This window comes from Electrophorus electricus, chromosome 13 (genome assembly GCF_041902795.1).
Source record: "Electrophorus electricus isolate QZ-2024a chromosome 13, ASM4190279v1, whole genome shotgun sequence".
Classification (NCBI taxonomy): domain Eukaryota; kingdom Metazoa; phylum Chordata; class Actinopteri; order Gymnotiformes; family Gymnotidae; genus Electrophorus; species Electrophorus electricus.
The window spans coordinates 4,137,239-4,157,500 of NC_137509.1; the positions used below are offsets into that span (position 1 = coordinate 4,137,239).

Below are 20,262 nucleotides of genomic sequence, written 5' to 3' on the forward strand. Positions count from 1 at the left end.
TCACTTTAAAACACGTAGCTAGGCTAATATTTGTGGTCATCTATAGGACAAAATGATCAAGGGTTGGTGGATTTGCACATCTTAGCTTTTGTGTTAATTTTAGTGGTTCATGGGGAATTTAAGTGGAATTTTTTTGGCCACCATGGTCGGACCCCTAGAATGACACGAGTCCTGATTGCCAAGGAGAATCCAACAGGCATCCCCCATGGTTCGGGATTCAGCTGTGCCAGGTGCCACCCGTGTCTGCGCTTCTCTGGGACAGACGCACAGAGGGACTTCACCGTACATGACGGCGGCGAAGCCCGCCATCGGCTGTGTGGCCAACGGCACAAGTCGGAGATGAAGAGCGCTGGAAAGATGGTGTGTCAGTAGTGTGTGTCAGTAGTGTGTTTCAGTAGTGTGTGTCAGTAGTGTGTTTCAGTAGTGTGTGTTTTGATTGTTTTTTTTCTTTTCTGCCCACAAACCCACCCCCAAAGGTAAGACCAGGTCATAAGCACTACAGGGTCTCTGGGGCTTTAGTGAATTATTTGAACTTTTCACACAAAATTAGTGTACTGTTCACTGCATGCTAGCATTCTGTGTATTTTTCTCCTGCCTCAGTATTGCCCTGTGGTAATAAAGTTTATTGAATAAATTCAAAGTGGATAGAATTGTTGGATTTTGTTTCTCCAGATTCCAGACTGCTAGAGCTGGAGCAGCCAGGCTAAATATGGAACATGACTAGCATGTCAGTGTGACTAAACAGGGAGGATCAGGAGAAAAGGTTGTAAATAATAAATGCCATTGGATTCCTTAAAAATGTATTAACGATTCAATAGTAAACAAGATACATTTCTTTATCTCTCTCTGTCTCACACACACACACACACACACCACTGAAGAGCCATATCATCATACAATTTTAATGTTTTCATCACATGAGAACACAAAAAAAGAGGTCCAGCAAATTCAGACCGCGGTTAATATTTGTATATAACATTTCCCCCCATTAACACGAGAAGTTGTCACCCTTGGTAAAAGTTTGATATTCCAAAGTCCTGTGGCTGATTTTGGTGGTCACGTGTCAAGCGCCATTCAAACATGAACATCCATGAAAGTATGGAGTGCTATAAAAGTGCATTTCAGCTTCAATGAATGCCAAACTGGTACATACCAGAGATCCATGAGTATACTGTACATATCACCATGTCCCACAGCATCTACAGGAGCAACAGCATAGCAACAGAAATGACTCAGGCTGGCTGGCTCTTGGGCGATGTAGGGCTTGAGCAGGTAGCACAAGGTACGAGTCTTCTATTTCTTTTTTTGTTTCTTCGTGACCGGAACCTCACGAGAGGGCCCTATAATTACGGCGGATACCGAGAACGAACCCAGCCCCAAGCCGTCGTGCACTGCCTCAACGATGAGGCGAAGGAAGGAAGATTCCAGTCATATCCAGCCTTTGGCGCGGGGTAAACATTAATAACAGAAATGTACAAGTCGTTCCGTGGGAGAGCGGACCCTCATATGGAGGGGAGGCCACCGTAGGACAGCTGAGAAGAGAACAGTGGCGAATGCTTCCCCCTGCCAGATCCTGGCCAACACCAAGGACTGGGCTATTTTACTACCATTAATATGAAACTGTTGTGGTCTGGCGTTTTTAAAATGTTGTTTTTATGTGTGTGTGTGTTGTGTGTTTTTTTTTTTGTTTTGTTTTTTTTGCATATATCAAGCATCACTTCTGCCATTTTAACTGTGGGTTTTGCGTAAGCTCCGCCACCTATGTTGCCTCGGCACGTTTGACTGAGGCGTATAGTTCTCGCGAGAACGACGCTGGACGTGTGGACGCGCAGGCCACGCTGGTGAAGGAGCGTTCCGACCCCACAGGGCGCGAGGACGCACGGCAGACATCTGAACGCACAACAGCCTTAAAAACAAAAAAGAAAAAGTCCGCTCAGCCCCGAACGTCTCTGGCTGGAGACTTGTCCGTTTCTAACGGTCTGGACAAGCCAGAGGACTCCCTGTTCCCCTAATAAACATTATGTACAACAGCGACAGCAAAGGACATTTTAAGATCTGACAAACAGTGACACAGAAACAACAGTATTTACAAATATGGAGGTTGGATATTAAACATCAAGGTTCACAATGATCAGTTCTCTGTTTTGCCTTCAGGTCGCTCGTTCACTCTTTTTAAAATTCTTTTGTAACTGAAATTAAGGATTCAGTGCAAAATTGACCCCCCCACCCCCCCAAAAAAAGCACGCCGATTGGTCGATGTGTGAGGCCCAGAGGCTGGTGACGATGGGGGTGCAGGTCTTCTCCACGTAGTGTCAGGCTTCCTGGTTAGCTGCTATGTTGGCTCAGAGTGTGATTCTGTACCACATAAGAAACACAAGCAGAAGAAACAGACACCAGTTAACCACGAACAAAAAAATATAATAAACTTTTTCATCTGCTTCAACTACGACTGGTTAACAAAAAAATTCAAATTTCTTATATTTTCAGAATTTCTCCGTCATAGCTGTGTCGTTCCAGCATGCTCATATTTCGCTAAGTGTAGTGTGGAAAAGTGGTACCAAGGAAAGTGGATGTGTTCTGTGTTTCCGTACTACTGCTGGACACTGAACAGGGACGTTCCTGAGGGTGTTTGTGACACAAAATATAGGATGGGAGTGTTTTTTAGTTTTAGTTTAATTACAGCCTTATTTGTGAATAAGTAATATATCTTTATTGTAAAAAAATGCTACTCTGCCACCTACAACCCTTGCATGATAGAAAAATCACAAAAACAGATGGCGCTTCAAATTCAGCATAAAAACTACTATAAAGATGCACGTATTTTAGTTGGTGGGGAAAAAAATCAAACGTTGTTGCTCACTGTTATTTTTTAAAGGGTCCAGTAGTTTGAAACATTAGTGATATTTCCAGTGTGTACGGCGCTGAAACGACATGGGTCAGTTCCCCAGTGCGTTAGGGTTTGGGGGCGGGCTGTACACCCCCCTCACAATTAGTCAGGTTCCTACCCAATGCCGTCACTCCGTGCGGCCGTGCCGGCGGGCGCGCGAACGGTCGCTCAGGCTCATTTAGTGAACAATGTCGAACACGAACAAAAAACATCATCTGCTGCCCTTGTTTTGGTGTTCCTATTATCTAAATCCAATTAGGAGAAAGAGGCTCGGATTTGCATGGAGATCAATAGCAGCGGGCCGATGCGGCAGTGGGCCTGTTACAGAGAAGCGTGCCAGCGTGTCTCCCCCCAACCCAACATCTCAATCCACAGGCCCACGCCCACGGATCGATGGCTGTGGCCATGGCAACCAGCCAGTAGCCTGTCTGGGGCGAGTAGAATGAGGTGAATAATACTGTCATTACCCTTTTGGTCTGACGTTTTTTTGCCATGCTGACAGCAGCCCTTTCTGAGTGGCTGATAATTACTGTTAATTACCACATTAATGTATGCTAATGAATGGTGATAACGATGAGAGATTGTTACAGAACACAACGGTTCAAGCTGCTTCCTAAACCTTTGCACTATAGCACAATGCTAAATGTCATTATTAAACACAAGTTACATTTGATACGAGCATTACAGTCTGTGGTACGGGGTTGCTCAAAATAAAAAACAAACGGAAAGATCCCTGGTCAAAAATAGGGGCCTTTGTACTTTTAAAATGAGCTCCTTTTTGGTGCTGAGGTTCTGCCCCAGGTAACCTTCTACTCTCACATCAGACATAAGTATGAGCGCTCAATTCTAATTTCAATTTGATATGAAAACAAAGTAACCATTTTTACTACCGGCAGAGGTAAGTGCATACAAAGTGTGCATGTTTTGTTTGGGTCTGGGTGAAATTATCCAGGCATAAAATCAAAGCATTAGGGAACGACAGGAGGGATAGGGGACGAGAGGAGAGTTAGGGAACGACCGGAGGGTTAGGGAACGACAGGGGGGTTGGGGAACGACAGGAGGGTTGGGGGACGACAGGAGGGTTGGGGAACGACAGGGGGGTTAGGGAACGACAGGGGGGTTAGGGGACGACAGGGGGGTTAGGAGACGACAGGGGGGTTAGGGGACGACAGGGGGGTTAGGGAACGACAGGAGGGATAGGGGACGAGAGGAGAGTTAGGGAACGACCGGAGGGTTAGGGAACGACAGGGGGGTTGGGGGACGACAGGAGGGTTGGGGAACGACAGGGGGGTTAGGGAACGACAGGGGGGTTAGGGGACGACAGGGGGGTTAGGGAACGACAGGGGGGTTAGGGAACGACAGGAGGGTTAGGGAACGACAGGGGGGTTAGGGGACGACAGGGGGGTTAGGGGACGACAGGGGGGTTAGGGAACGGCAGGGGGGTTAGGGAACGGCAGGGGGGTTAGGGGACGGCAGGGGGGTTAGGGGACGACAGGAGGGTTAGGGGACGACAGGAGGGTTGGGGAACGACAGGAGGGTTGGGGAACGACAGGGGGGTTGGGGGACGACAGGAGGGTTGGGGGACGACAGGAGGGTTGGGGAACGACAGGGGGGTTAGGGGACGACAGGGGGGTTAGGGAACGAAAGGGGGGTTAGGGAACGGCAGGGGGGTTAGGGAACGGCAGGGGGGTTAGGGAACGGCAGGGGGGTTAGGGGACGACAGGGGGGTTAGGGGACGACAGGAGGGTTAGGGGACGACAGGAGGGTTGGGGAACGACAGGAGGGTTGGGGAACGACAGGAGGGTTAGGGAACGACAGGAGGGTTGGGGAACGACAGGAGGGTTAGGGGACGACAGGGGGGTTAGGGGACGACAGGGGGGTTAGGGGACGACAGGGGGGTTAGGGGACGACAGGAGGGTTGGGGAACGACAGGGGGGTTAGGGAACGACAGGAGGGTTGGGGAACGACAGGAGGGTTAGGGAACGACAGGAGGGTTAGGGGACGACAGGAGGGTTGGGGAACGACAGGAGGGTTAGGGGACGACAGGAGGGTTAGGGGACAACAGGGGGGTTAGGGGACGACAGGGGGGTTAGGGGACGACAGGAGGGTTAGGGGACGACTAAGACAAAATGTTGCATCTTGACTAGAAACAACAAGGAAATGAACTTCATACTTAACATACTGATGCCACAAAAGTGTTCTTTCTCTCTCTCTCTTGCTCTCATGCACACACGTACACAGTCAACCAAAAAAACAGGTACACCTGTGCGTGGGCCCCCCCCCCCCACACACACACACACACACATACACACACACACACACACACACACAGGAGTGGCGGGCAGTGCCATACGGAGGTTCTTTAAAGGAGGAGAAGGACTGGGGTGGAACTGGCGTCCCTGGTGGGCAGAATTCAGGTCATCTTTTGAAGTGGCTGCTAATCCCTTTAATGCAAACGACATGCCCCACTTGCTGCGCTCCCGTTAAAACGCGGCCTCGGACTCTCCCGGCTGGCACGGACTAGCACACCTGTCTCAGGCTCAACTTTTTAGCAGCATACAAAACGACGATGGCCAACAACCCGGAAGAAGACGGGTTGTCTTCATTCCTGACTGCACCGGACACGTCAGCCTCCGATTGACATGGACAACACATAACTGCACAGTGGAAACGTGTTGTTTCAGAGATGAGCCCTTCACATACGTTTTAGCCCAGACGCTCTGTCTGTAGCACTGGCGTCACCTAACTCCGGCCGGGCCCCTTTCTGCTGCGGGCACGAGCCAGCATGGTCACGCTGAGACAGGATAGCTGATGGGTGGTTTGATGTTGAGGGCGGGGACAGAACTGTCACAATGTCTCCGCCCCTTTATGAACGCACTGGTCCTTGGACCGTCGCCCTCTGCTTGCTCTGCTGCCGAACTCCGGCTCGAAGCAAGCGAGAGCGAGCCAGGCGTTTACAGAGAGAGCGGGAGAGAAAGAAAGCAAGGGGGGGGGGGGGGGGTTCTCCAGAGGACGCCTTTGCACAACCAGCTACACCCCCCTCCTCCCCCCCCGGCGACGGTGTTCGTGGTCCTGGTGGAGGCTGAGTTGCAGCTTCCCTAATGAATGCAGGCCGTTACCCATCATCCCCTGCTCTTCGCCAGCTCCCAGGCGGCCTCGCTGGCCCCAGCGGCCTGGCACTCCAAATGGCAGGATATTGACACGCCACAAAGTGACTGAGAGAGAGAGTGTGTGTGTGTGTGTGTGTGTGTGTGTGTGTGTGTATTGGGTGGCGGGGGGGATGAGAGTGTGTATGTGTGAGTAAGATTGAGAAAGAGAAAGAGATGAGAAGAGAGAGAGAGTAAAAGGGTTGGGAGAGAGAGAGTGCATGTAGGTGTGAGAGTGTCTGCCTGCATTAATGTGTATAGGCATTTGTTGGTGTGCAGGGGTGTGTGCCTGCCTGCAACCCGAATGTGTGTGCACACAAGTGTGCTCCGAGAGCCCAAAGGGACATGGCTCTTTGGAAATAATGTAGGGCTCACAACAGCTATTAAAGGGGGAAATCAAGCCCCCTGGGGAGACAGGGGGCTTGGCTAACACACAGCACACTGCACCTCTAGCCTTAAACATGTGACAAGCCCCCCGCTCCCCTCCCTCACACTGCCTCTCGCTCAAGGACAGCGCTAAACGCAGCCGAGCAGGCTGGAGAAGAGAGAGAGAGAGAGAGAGAGAGAGAGAGAGAAGAGAGGAAGAAAGAGAAGCTAAATGAGACAGGCATTTGTGACTGCCCAGTGTGTAGCGAGCGGGGGGGGGGGGATGAGATCGCTGCTCTTAGCCTTTTTGCCCATTTATCGGCGCTCAAAATCTCTGCACCGACGCACACACGTCGCACTTATCGCGCGTGCTGATCTCATAACCAACATACAGCCTCCACGTAAACATGGCGGGTCGGGTCCAGGGGTGCATAATATTGCAGCCACTGTAAATGACTAGAGAGACCACAGCGTCACAGCCCAGAGCCAGAAACAAGCGGGTGAGAAGAGGAACGCGATGAAGGGAAATGACGCAGCACGCCTGTCTCCACAGCAGCTCCGACAATCCTCACCACGGCACTCCTACACATCTTCATATTAAACCTCACACTACTGTTTATATTTTAGATTTAAAATGTTTCTTTTTTTTGGGGGGTGGGGGGGGGTGGTTTGATGAAATGGAGCACGGATTTGCTCCAGAGCTCTGTCTGCGCGCGTTATTGGCGACCTCGTTATGGAGGGGCTAGATTCTGGGGAGAGCTGCAACACGGTGAACTTGGCTTTGGAGAAGGTTGATATCTGGAGGATTCACTCCCTTCTGGAGAAGCCTGAAATCTGGAGGATTCATTTCCGTCTGGAGAAAGCTGAAATCAGGAGAATTCACTTCCTTCTGGAGAAGGCTGAAATCTGGAGGATTCACTTCCTTCTGGAGGAGGCTGAAATCAGGAGAATTCACTTCTGGAGAAGGCTGAAAACAGGATTCACTTTCAGGCCATTTCAGAACCATTACACCAGGCCATGAACTTTTGTTTTCAGGGAACAAAGTAGTTTAAAAGCCATAGAGAAGCCATGTTTTATATGCAGTTATTTCTTGTTATTGTACTGGTTTCAGTACAGTTGATGAATTCTAAAATACAACTGCATGACTAATTTTACTAAATATTTAATTCATTATTTTTTTCATATACAATTTGTTTTGTTTCCTTCTAATTCTGCAGCGACCTTTGCTGAATATTAGCAAATATTTGCCTCATCTTCCCCCAAAATAAACATTTCTATTGATAATTCCACCTTTCACCTGTTTTAAACAGAATCTACAGTGCTATGCTGCATCACATACGAGAATCCTGTCCGTACGAGTTTGAGTGTGGACTAGAGAACCTACTCATAAATGACTCTCAAAGCATTCGATCAATATTCTGTAACTTCTGGGCGGTAAAACTGGTTACCGTTTCTCCATCAGTAGAATCTGCCTAATATACTGTTTCTCCATCCTCGTTTATGGGTTTAAATAGGGCTATGCGCTCTCTCAGTGTCTAATGCCACAAACTCAGTGTGTCAGTGTTGGGTCTGTGGCTGGTTCATTCTTTTTCTCCGTTGCTTTTGTACAAACCTTTTTTTTTTTTTTGAAGGCCTTTCCGTGTTGAACAGAAGGTGTGTGAAGGTGTTTGGTGAGCACCTCCTCCCCAGAGTTTAGTGCCCCTGCCCTGGCCCCGCCCCCCAGATCTCTCAGCCAATGCTGGTCCTCCAGCATGCTGGGTGGGCAGCCAAACCCAAGTAGTCAATTCTCCTCTAAATTAAGTTTACTCTGATCGATACAATAGCCTCCTGCACACCACAGCACCCCCCCACCACACACACACACACACACACACACGCATGATGCGAGTGTTGCCTTACTCTTCCTCTTCTCTCCTCTTCCTCAGTCTCTGCCTGAGGCTCTGTCAGGCTGACCGGCCTCGTGCCTTTCATGTCATTACATCATCTTGCGTCATCCTCCTCCACCCTCTGCCACCCCTGTCACCCCTCCCCTCCACCCTCCGCGGGTGCAGGCGTACAGGGCTTTGGGGTTTGGGCTTTGGGGTGAGGGGTGAGGGGTCAGAAAGCAACTGAAGGTACGGTCCAGCGCGTCCCCCGCAATGAGGTGCAACATGTCCGAGAGTCAGGTTTGGTTTAGCCAGAGAAGGATGTAGAGAAAGAGGGAGGGGGAGAGTGACAGAGAAAGAGGTGGAGAGAGGAGGATAGAGAGAGGGAGGGTGATGGAGAGATAGAGAGCGAGAGGAGGCTGGAGAGTGAAGAGGATGTTGATTTATTAAAGGATCACTGGTTGTGGCGGCTCACGTTTCTCTGGCGCTTATCGATAGCGTCGGCAGCGGCTCGGCCGGCTGTGGGACGGGTGATAGCTCGGAACCTCTGCCCCTAAAAATCAGGCCCCAGCTGTCTTAGGGCTTTTCTTTAAATTGTTAAAAACCGTCGGCTAAGCTAAAAATGGAGAATATTTTATATGGTGGAGTTAAAAATGGGGGAAGGGAGTGAAAGTCACAGAACTTCATCCATTACCTCAGACGAGTTTGCCGTTGTATAATTCATCTTTGGTGTATGAGAAAAAACACGCTCCCCTTAGCAATAGCTAATAATAGACTGCGGTGCTGTTAGCTGTACTGGCTGCAGTGGAGCCAGGGTACAGGCCACGGAGGCGCTCCGTTTGGGCCGCCGAGGCAGCAGACAGCTGCCCAACGCCGAGGCGGCGCGGCACGCGCGCATCGTGCGTTCTCCCGCGTGAGCCCCGGCCCTGCTGGAGGGGGAGCGGACGGAGCAGAGGTGGCGCTCGCGCCCACGCATCGCACAGTTGGACAGGGCTTCGCTGTGTCGTTGGAGCGTCGGGACGCTGGCCGAGCGTGGTGAGCACAGCGAAGTGTCCAACAGACCCCCGAAAATGCCTCAGCCTGCCTCCTCTAGTCTTTTCTCATAAACCAGCAACACTGATGTCTGGAGTGCGCTTTCCAAGTGTTGCGTGCCAACAGATTTGGACCAAAAAGCTTGACGACAACATCTGCCCACCATTTCCTGTTGTCATAGTGTCCTGTGAGCGGTGAGCCATCTGCAAAGTGCTCTGCAGCGCGCGCCAGCCTCTGGCTCCTCCAGCTCACCACTCAGGGTTTTAATTAAGGGGTGCTGATGCCACCCTTGGCTGGCCCGGACACGGAGGAGCTCCGGGAAGAGGAACCCCCCCCCACCCCAGCGCTGGACAGCCGCTAATTACGGGTGCAGCACCGGACAGGTGAGTCACCCTCCGCCGCTCACGCGTCCTACGGTGTTCCCAAGTCTTCTCATTTACTCAGAGCAGACTCGCATTGGAGAACGCAAGAACGGTGTGTGAAAATGGCGTCCAGCACCGTGGATACGGACACTGGGTTTTTGCACGCTGTCAGCATGCTGTTCAGGTGTTAATGAGGTAATGGTTCTTAAACTATTGTCGTAGGTAGTTCCGTTTATCAGAGTGTGGAAGACAAGATCTCATTTTGACCTCTCCTGCCAGGGCAACAGCCTTTATTTAGATTTAAAAAAACAATAACAAGACTGAATTGAACTTTATGATTGTAACTATGGCAACAGATATCAAAAGAGAAGATGAGACAAAGGCAGCTCAGGCATACGGGAGAGTGCATCCCACCTTGTGATTAATGCAGCACTTAACGAAGAAGCCAGAGGCTGGCGTCGTGAGATCACGCTAGCAGATATTACTCATGTTCACTTCTACCTTCATTCATTAGGAACAGGCTTTAAAGGAAGACAGTGTCTTGCAAAATATGATTTATACCTCGATCTAAATGGACGAGTCTAGTGAGAAGCTACTAATATAACGTTTACTCAGGACATGTTAGCGTGGTATGATTAAATATGTTGCCTGTCAGTGAACATCGCTTACAAGTTGAATTTCGGTTTGTCACGTGAGGTGAATGATGTGGAAATACCTCCAGTGCTACTCCTAAACATCTTCCCAAGTGCAGCAGGGTCTTACATGTCACTTTTCACCTACTTTCCACCCTACTGTATCGTTAAAACCAACATTTAAACATTTACGTGCATATTCAAGCTCCACGGCTGGATTCGGTCAGCTGGAACACAAACTGCTCCTGACCCCATGTGCTGTGTTCTGGACCCTTAGTTCTAAACCACGCCATCAGTGGGTCAAATGCACTCAATCAATCCAGGGACAAGAACATCGGGCCAGGACAACCCGGCACTGCTGGCCTCGTCCTGACCCTCGCCAGGGGGCCTGAAGTGGGCCGGGTCTGCTGCCATGCTCCCTGGTCTCCAGTAAAAACAGGACTATGTGAATAAGTCCAAAAAAGCACGGAGAAGCAGCCCTTCACCACAGTGAATATCCACGAGGCCAGATACAGAGCTGACCACATCCTGTCTGACCACAGCCAGAACCGTCTCTCTGCAAACCCGCTGGCCTCCGTATGTAGTGCAAGTTAGGGTGTTTTCCAGAAGAATGTGTGTGTGTGGGTGTGTGTGTGTGTGCGGGTTCGTGCACGAGTAAAAGTGCACGAGTGCTCTGCTTTTCAGGCCACATTCTTCCACTTCTATCCAGTTGTTTTTTCCTGGTCTTTTTTTATCTGCATTGCTGACCAGTACTAAACGGCGTCCTCCTCTCCCTGGAGGATGCGTCGGTACGCGCCTCCACCCCCCCCACCCCCCAAGACTTGTCCCGCGTTTCCCGCGACCCCGTTGCCGTGAATGGTTCTGTGCGCAGCCCTACAGAGGGAGCCAGCGCGTGCGTGTCGAGCAGCGGTGTGGCAGACGCCGGGAGAGGCTTGAAGTACGAGTGGAGAGGCAAACAGCCATCCTTTAACAGCTCCGCCGCTCCAAATGACACTCATTACCCTGTCGCCGGAGCGCAGGCAAACGCGCCGGCAAGCTCGCGCACTGCCATCCCGCTGTTTGACTGAGGAAGCAAAACAACTGCACAACTGCTGTGTTATTATGGGGCCTCATTAAGGGAGAAAGATAGGGAGAGAAAGAGAGAGAGAGAGAGAGAGAGAGGGAGAGAGGGAGAGAAGGACATTACAGACAGATGTAAAGGCGAGGGGACGTTTGCGTGTTACGACCCCCTGACTCAGGGTTCGAGGATGTTTAGTGGTAATAAAACAGACACTGCGTGTTAACAAAGTGGTGACACGACACGTATGAGTGAATATGCGATGACCAGGGACAAGGCAAAGCTGGAGCAGCGGAGGAGGAGGAGGAATACGAAACACAGCCACTGGTGACGGAAGTGACACAGGCGCGAACGTTCTGCGTGTCAGAAATGACGGTATGGAATCGGATAACGGGATACAACTCTACATAGAACAAGGGATGGAAAGTTAAAAAAGGAACATTGTCAACAGCAATTGATGGACAAAAGAGGAAATCAAAAGACTGAAAGTACAGAGTTGACATCTGTGAAGAAGCCACAGACCAAACAATGCATTCAAACTATGGCGAACGCAAACTATGGTGAATTCTGGGAAGTAAAAAAAAAAAAAAAGGCCAGTCACAGAAGTAGCGGTACAGTAAAGACACACAGAGATGAGTTTCCTCTGCTTCCACACCCTGGCCAAAGAGCAGAGAGAGGAAATATTATTCAGACACGTTTCACATGGCTCTGAAGTGACAGAAATGACTCCAACTCCAACTGCGACTTTTGCAAGACAAGAGACATGCGAAGCGCGACGCGTACAAAGCGCTGGAGACGCACCAAAAAATCAGACACGGTTAGTCAAAACTCCCGACTACTAACAGCGCCTGCGGACGCAAACATAAAAGAGAGGACTAAATTCAGAGGTGATGTCAACACACTCATGCCTTTCACACACACACACACCCACACACCCCCACACACCCCCACACACACCCCAAAAAACAGCTAGGACTTAAGAGCCCAATTAAATGCTTTCTTTAGGGACGGATGGGGGGGGGCAGTGTTCTTCCTGGGCCCCGAGCCCTGGGCAACATCCTCTAATTAGACGCGGGAGGAGGAGGAGCTATGCCTGTCACTGGAAGGAAGACGAAGTCCGCAGGGCTCAGAAACACTTGCGCCTTGCGAAGACTCTCTCGCCCACCTCGCTTACGTGGAGAGCATGCAGCTCACAGGCTGTGATGTCACGTGGCAAGTTAGCACACGCATGAGCGGGCGCGAACCCAACTCAAAACCACAGTACCTCTCAAAACTGATGAGAGTGATCACATGATGATCGCGAGATTGTGTGCACTTTTAACTAACTTTCCACTTTTAGATAGCATCTCTCCTACATAAAAATGTAAGTCAAGTAAAAACTATTTTTTTAAAGTAAAAAAAGAGCAAAGTTATTGCAGAATGACTGAAAACAAAACAAAAAATAAGGTAAGAATAAATTAATACAGGTATAATAAGATTATCGACTAACAGAATGCAAACCTAAATAAAACATGTTTTTAACTGCTTTTTTAAACTAGTGACAAAGTTCCACATTTTTGTGCGTGAAAAGAGGGAGTTTTTGTGCTTCATAAAAACAGGCTGCTTCAGCAGAGATTCTGCGCTTCATCCTGGGAACATTCGATAAAGCAGCACACTTTGGAACATCTGTCAGACATTCTGACATGCTAATCTACTAAAAACCAGTTAATGAATTTTAAAATAAAATCTAAATGAGACAGGCTAGCAGTATAAGAAGTAAAAAGGTTGTTCTATGCTCTTTCATGTTTTTGTATGTTCTCTGGCTGCAGCGTTCTGCTCAAGTTGCTGTCTGTCAATTGTGGTTTTTAGACGGTAATTTAGCCGAGAAAAAAAACCTCGAGTCAGCTCCTCTGCATCTTGTGGGTTTAACTGGTGTTCTATAATTCTTATATTCTTATATATTCTTTTACTGCCACAGCTGGAAAAAAAAACAACAACTATGGACTATGGAGGTGTTTCCGACAGCTTGGCTTGATCCCAGCTGTGCTATGTGCTGTTCATGGCTCGTAAAAAAGTTGCAGTAGATGTAGTGTATTCACGTACACCCCTAAGATCCCCCAGACTGGTGACGCAGTCACTGAACACCCAGAACTGACAAATCTAAATCTGACAAAAAGGAAAAAAGAATTTAAATGAATATCATTTGTATATATATATATTAATAGGATCATTTGAACCGGGTTCAGTTTATTCACAGCAAGCCGTGTTGTAATTCACAAACAGAATACTGATGGAATAAAACAATTTCTCAGTGTTGTGTGCTCTCTTAACAGTTGTAAAGCTATTTACAATAGCTCTGAAACATTCACTGTTAATGTGCCATTAGTGGCATTCCTTTATGAAAGTTTATGAAAAGTTTACAGGAAATTGCACAGAAGTGTCAGAGATCAAACAAGGGGATAGATTTGTGCAGCGTGTGCGCGTGTCGCTACTGTTTGTTTGGATCTCGCTTCCCCCGGCGTGGGGAGAGAGAGAGACAGAGAGAGAGAGAGAGAGAGAGAGAGAGAGAGAGAGAGAGGAAGCGCGAGAACACAGGAGCTCATAGGGGCTTCGGGGAGTGTCTGTCACGTCTCCCACTAGACGACGTGTTTGCATACGCACATCAGACCCAGTAAGAAGCAGGAACAAAGACTGTCTTCACGGACACACACCCACACCCACACACCCCCACACACACCCACTCACCCACCCACACCCACACCCACACCCCCACACACCCACACCCACCAATATACGTACGCATGCAAATGTACATAATCCTCTAGGTTTTGCTGGGCTGTCTTGCTGTAATCTAGCTGTGCAGGGGATGGAGGGCGCTCATCTCCGCCATGCTTTCCGTGACGTCTGTGCTCTCTTGGCGGTCCTGATCGCTCTGCTCTTTGCCTCATTATAACACATAGAAATACGAACAACGTTGCCACAAACAGGCCGGGAAAAAATAAAAACACCGGCAAAATTCTGACCGCATCAAAAGTTTGGAACGCCTAGTGTGAGAACTAGCGGGAAATGGTTCTCTAATAGCGCGGTCCAGCCGGGACTGGGAGAGCTCAGTGAAGCTATGAGATCGCTCCTCTGTGCTACCCCGAGATTCTGTGGCACTGTCTCCAGGTTGTTAAAAAGACCGGCTGAATTTGTGAGCGTCTAAAAACCCGTGAAAGTGCATTTCACAGGTCGCCTCCAGCTCACCTGCTAATGTGACGTGAAAATACTTCGACTCCATCAGCATTCATGGTGTACTTTCTCCTTTTCGACAGCAGGGCTCAGGAATCAGCATGACAGATGCTGCCAACAAAGACTTTTAAAGTTCTCTCCAGCTTTGAAAAAAAAACAAAACCCTCAAGTTAACCAAAGTTGTGCTGCCCAGGTTGGAGTCGCCCTGTGCGTAAATCGATTATAGTTCAGTTTTCGCAGGAGCAGAGTTGGAGTGGAAGATGAGGTGCAGTAAGTAAACTAAAACTAGTAAACACTAATTAATAGAAAGAAAAAACCTCAGTAGAGAAAGAGTAGAGCATGCAGAGGAGAGAAGAAAAGGGAGGTGATTAGTGAGGGAGGAGGTCCAACTGGGGGAAGCCGGCCCCTCTCTCTTTGAAGACGTCCATTAAAACGGGGAGGCCCAATTACGGTGAGGATGGTATGGGCTAGCTAAGCAGCAGCCACCCTGCAGGAGCAGTGACTCCCGACGCTCCGCGGTGGAGCCCAGCAAGGCTTTCCTCCCTCCGTGCCTCGCTCCACATCGAAGGAGGTGCTTCCCTGCCTCAACAAGCCGAGCCTTCTACTGAGTGGGTAAAACACAGTCGGCTTGGAGGCTAATGTCACTCATCAGTTAGTGGAGGATGTCTCCTGGACCCCAGGTTTGGGAAGTCCTGGACCACGCCCAGGTTCCAGATTTGGTAAAGGTAAAGCTTACCTGAGGTAAAGTTTCTCTGAGGTAAAGCTTGTTGTGGCTCAGTTTCAGGCTCCGGTTCTTGTACAAAGACAAGGCTATCAGCTTTTATCTGTTACTGAGGGACTCATAATTCTTGGACATATTATGAACTCCTAATGATTTTTTTTGGGAAAAAAAAACCCTTTTATGTATAATTTCATTGCAATATTATCTAAATATGCAGTAATAATATTAATTGGCAAGACTGCTGTGAGGTGGTGTGAAAGAGAAAGAGTGTGAAAGAGAGCACGAGCGAGCGAGCGTGCTAGCGTAGTCGCTTCGAGAGCTGTGGCTGGTTAGCAGATCCTCCCCAGACCTCCTTCCCGGCACTGACTCACTGCAGAGGAACGGCACCCTTGGCCCTGTAAATGAGCGGAGTGTGAGCCTAACTGGATGGAGTGAGCAGAGGCCCAGCTAGTCAGAGACCACCACCTCCCCTGGACTCCCATGCCAGATCTCATACAGGCCCAAGAGTCAGTCAATCACCGTGTGTACATGTGTGTGCGTGTGTGTGTGTGTGTTCCTGGGAGGGCTGATTAGGCCTCTGCTTTCCCATCGTCCTCCTAGACAGGCTGGTGGAAATTGGCCGGCCCCTGGCAGGGCCTGGGTTCACCGGAGGAGTACGGCTTTGCTTGGGGAGGGTGTGTGCGCGTGTGTGTGTGTGTGTGTGTGTGTGTGTGTGTGTGTGTGTGTGTATGGGGGGCTGCATGGTGAAACTACCTGTCACAGCTCTTTGTCTCCAGCAATGAACTTTGCTACAAATGAATAAAATATCTCTGGAGCTTCCCAGCATCTCCCTGACTCCCTCGCTCTCTCGCTCCATTCCTCTCTCTCTTTTTCTCTCTCTCTCCTTCTGCCCATCTCTCCTGCGCTCGGCTGGAGCCCGACCCTTGACCTCCCTGACTGGAGTGAGGGATGATAAGGAGGGTCTGCTCTAGAGAGTTGTCAGCGAATGAGAGAGAGGGAGGGAGAGAGAGAGAGAGAGAACGAGAACAAGACAGTGAGACGAAAACGAGGATGTCTGAACGTCTCCCGGCTGGAGAGCGAGAGAAGCATCTGACCGACTGGTCTCAGCTTGGGCTGGAGGTGCCGACTTCTGCCACACATCTGACAAAGTGAGAAAGTGATGCACAACACTCACACCGCTCGCGCTCATCCCAGCAGCAGTCTAACACATGGGAAAGGGTCAGAGTACATCGGCGGGTCGTTATTAGAGAAAACAGGTCGCCATTCAGCACCGTAGCACTGGTTTCTCAAGCTTCACCCATTTCATTTCAAAAATCAAGGTAATAAAACAAGATAATAAATTTCCGTTTTGACAAGATACTGGGCTTGACTGTACTGTCCTATCACTATTGTCCAATCACCTACACCTTTCAAATCATGAACCTTTAACATGCCTTTTATGTGATGTTTTACAAAGTATTTTAATCATGCTCGTACACACGAATGCTTGTGTGTTTGGCTGTATATGTGTGTGTACATGTGTGCGTGTGTGTGTGTGCGCGCCTGCACGTGATGCATCTACACATGGGGCACAATCTGGGAACAATTTTCAGGCGAAATATAATAAGCGTGTTTCCCCGAGCGCAGTCTGCCGTTGCTCACCCAACCCTGCCTCATCCACAACAAAGAGCCTGCGCCCTTTCACGGCTGCTCTTATCTCGACAAAAAGCCCAGAAAACAAGCAAAGCGCACGCAAAACGCCACCACGAGGAGACGCACATCACTCCATCGCAAAACGACGACACAGGGACGCGTGCTGCAGGTTACACAGAGCTTACAGGTAATCACAGCGTTCATTTGAGCGGATCAGGTACACGGCACTGCGGCTAGCATGGACAAGCCGTGATTACTGTCTCTGTGATGACGGGTCACGCGGACGCCCCGAGTTTGGGTCGTTACGGCGTCAAGCTCGGAGATGACGAAGGTGGCCACCTGATCCTCGAGCCAGCAGCCCACAACGGGTCTGGAAACGGAGACGGCAAGCTAGAAACCTCCGGTTTGCGCCTGGCCGATTCGTTGCCACGAATGAAAACACTTCCAATATGAAAGTGGAGGCAGAAGATGTGTAAGACGATGAAAACACTTTCAGCACGCACGTTCTTCTGTGTGGCGCTAGCTGCTTTTTGTGGCCCCACTGCACTGGGATAATGGCGCAGTGACTAGCACATGCACCCACTGTATCTGAACGTTACAGCACCCACAAACACACTAAATGAGTGACAGAACCACAGGCTGTGATTACAGGACTTATATTAGAGAAAGCGCATTTGAAATTAAACTAAAACATAAGCAAAAATGCTAAGATGGCTAACAGGCAACACTAGGCATAAGGTTTTTTTTGCCATCTGGTGCTCACTGATCATGTATTTTTTTACGTGCTTTGCTCCTGTAAGGCAGTGTTCCTCGCGCCACATCCTGAAGGACCACAGCATCACACAGTTTAGTGCGTTTCTGTCTCAAAGCCACCCTGCTGAAGTCCGGCTGAACAGGGAGTGGAGAAGAAAGGAATGTACAGGGGCAGGTAGAGGGCCTACGGGGGCAGGTAGAGGGCCTACGGGGGCAGGTAGAGGGCCTACAGGGCAGGTAGAGGGCCTCGAACTCTACAGGACTACATCTCTCCAGGAGCTCTGCTGGGATGCTTGGTGTTTTAGAGGTTGATCATTTGGTGGTTTTATGATTTGAAAGTTTATTGGTTGGTGGATTGGTATTTTGGTGATTTACCTATTGGGTTGATAGTTTGGTTATTTAACGGTTTTGCTGTTGGTAGTTTAGACAGTTTGGATGTTGGTGGTTTGTTGGTGGTTTGGTGGCTGGGGGTCTGATGGATTGGTGGGTTGGAGACTTCCTCACCTGAAGCTCCGTCTGAAAGAAGAACTTCTGTGGGCACTGCGTGCAGTCGTAGATTTTATCCTCCTGGCCATGAGCTGAGAAGATATGCTGTTGGAGCTTACTGGCCTGGACAAATACTGAGAGAGAGAGAGAGAGAGAGAGAGAGAGGGAGAGAGAGAGGGAGAGAGAGAGAGGGAGAGAGAGAGAGAGAGAGAGAGAGCTATGTAATGAACAAATATTAACCACAGTATTAAAACATAAAATACTAAATTAAACTATGACCCAGGCAGGCATGATCCAAACTGCTAATGTCTCATATTTAAAAAGCCCTTTGAACAATGTTTTAAGTCTCCTCTTCTGATGTTCAGGTTGGAGACCAATGAAATGATGAAGAGTGTGACTAATAAGATCAAAGAGACCAGCGGCTTGCTCCGACACCACCATGAAGGCCTTTCCAGGCAAAAACGAGAACCACGTCTGTACCTTCTACTGTCCAGTGGTGCCATTTTTCAACTGGCTCAATCATGTCTCAGTTTTTTGCCTTCTGTGCCAAGAGGCCCATACTGGTTCTTGCTGGGTTTGTTTTTGATTTTTGACATCAAGGCTTTGGTTATTTAAAAAAACCAAGATAAACTATGGAAACCAGTAAGTGGTGCAATGTCTCCCAGTCCATTCCTTTATTGAGAGACATGTCCCCTCAGCATGTGGCTTTGGACAAATGGTGCTAGAACAGTACACGTACTGTGTGGCTTCTTACTGGAGTTTAACCCTTTAAGCCCACAGTAGCAACCATGCACACACTGGGAGATGGAGATGAAGGGGGTCTGGTCTGAATAATAAACAGATGTGTGCTGAAGAACCATCAGATGAAACAGCAAAAAAAAAAAAAGGCTTCAATTTCTAATCAAACTTAAACCACTGTGAGGAAACTAAACCGAGTGGCAGGAAAGAATAAGTTAAGTTGTCCTGATTGCATTCAGGTTGCAGGAAATGCAAGCACTCGGCGTAACCCAAATTCCCTCTCCCTGTCTCTCTGATGGGGAAGAGAGAACCAACTACACCTCTAAATGCAATGTGCCAAAAATAAATCAATAAAATAAAGTAAAATAAATGAATAAAATGTTAAAAAAGACCAGTGCCAAGGTGGACAGCCCTGATCTGGGCCACAGCAAACATCCCAGTGCGGCAGCGTACTTGGGCAGGTGAGAAAATCTAAAAATAAGCCTGGCATTTCACCACGGCCGTTTGACATCCGGAGTGCCATCTCTCACGGCGACGCTGGTAGAGGAAGGGGTGGGGGGTGGGGTGCATCGCGGGGGCCACGTGCGGCCTCGCCCGCCAAGGGGAATAACGGCACGCTTTATTTAGCAGCCCATCGAGGGGACCGCACGGTAGAAAAATAAACAACTGCAGAAATTGGCACTGCCTCAAGTGCAGAAACACAGTCTCCATTAGTCTGCGTCGCTAATTATATTGACAATATAAATATTCATGCAGAGAGGGTTTGTGTTTATGCATAGCCTGAGTACAGTCAGTCTGATACAGACATGCAACTTTGGGAAGCTCCTTAAAAAAAGACATACTGTGGCTTAAGCCTGTAATTAAGCCGTAGTCAGTGAATGACTCTCTGTGTGTGTGTGTGTGTGTGTGTGTGTGTGTGTGTGTGTGTGTGTGTGTGTGTGTGTGTGTGTGTGTGTGTGTTTTCGGATGTGTGCATGCACGTGTATAAGTGGATGTGTGTGGCGTGGTGTATGCATCCCAACTCTCAAAGGATGACATCAAACATGTGGTTTGTTCTAGCAAACCCATGTGTTTCTTTCTTTCCAAAAAGAGCAGGGGTGGATGTGCGGGGTTGGGGGTTGGGTGGAGTTGGAGGTGGAGAAGCAGGGGGTGGGGTGAGGTAGTTTTGTCTCCAAGGCACAGAAATGCTAGCAGAGTTAGCATTTTGGGCTTCATTTGCACATCTTACAGGGCATAAACAACTTTTGCCACGAAAGACCATGAGGATGTTGACAGAGCCAGGGGAGGAGCCTGGAGAAAGGGGGAGGAGCTTCTCCCAAGCTGATCCATGGTCCCCACCGAACAGAGCTGCAGCGGCGGTCCCGCAAGCACGTCC

At 49.2% G+C, this 20,262-nt stretch overlaps 1 protein-coding gene across 9 annotated transcripts in view; it reads right to left on the reverse strand.

Moving 5' to 3' along the window:
• Positions 1-882: 882 nt before the first annotated feature.
• znf521 (zinc finger protein 521) overlaps positions 883-20,262 on the reverse strand; it is a 105,022-nt gene continuing 85,642 nt past the window's right edge. For all 9 annotated transcript variants that reach the window (XM_081694508.1, XM_081694507.1, XM_027023034.3 and 6 more), the window contains 2 exons: positions 18,168-18,283; positions 883-2,355 (listed from right to left, as the gene is read on the reverse strand). In XM_081694508.1, the coding sequence (XP_081550634.1) occupies positions 2,326-2,355; positions 18,168-18,283 (146 nt within the window). In that variant the 3' untranslated portion in view covers positions 883-2,325. The remainder of the gene's footprint in view (positions 2,356-18,167; positions 18,284-20,262) is intronic.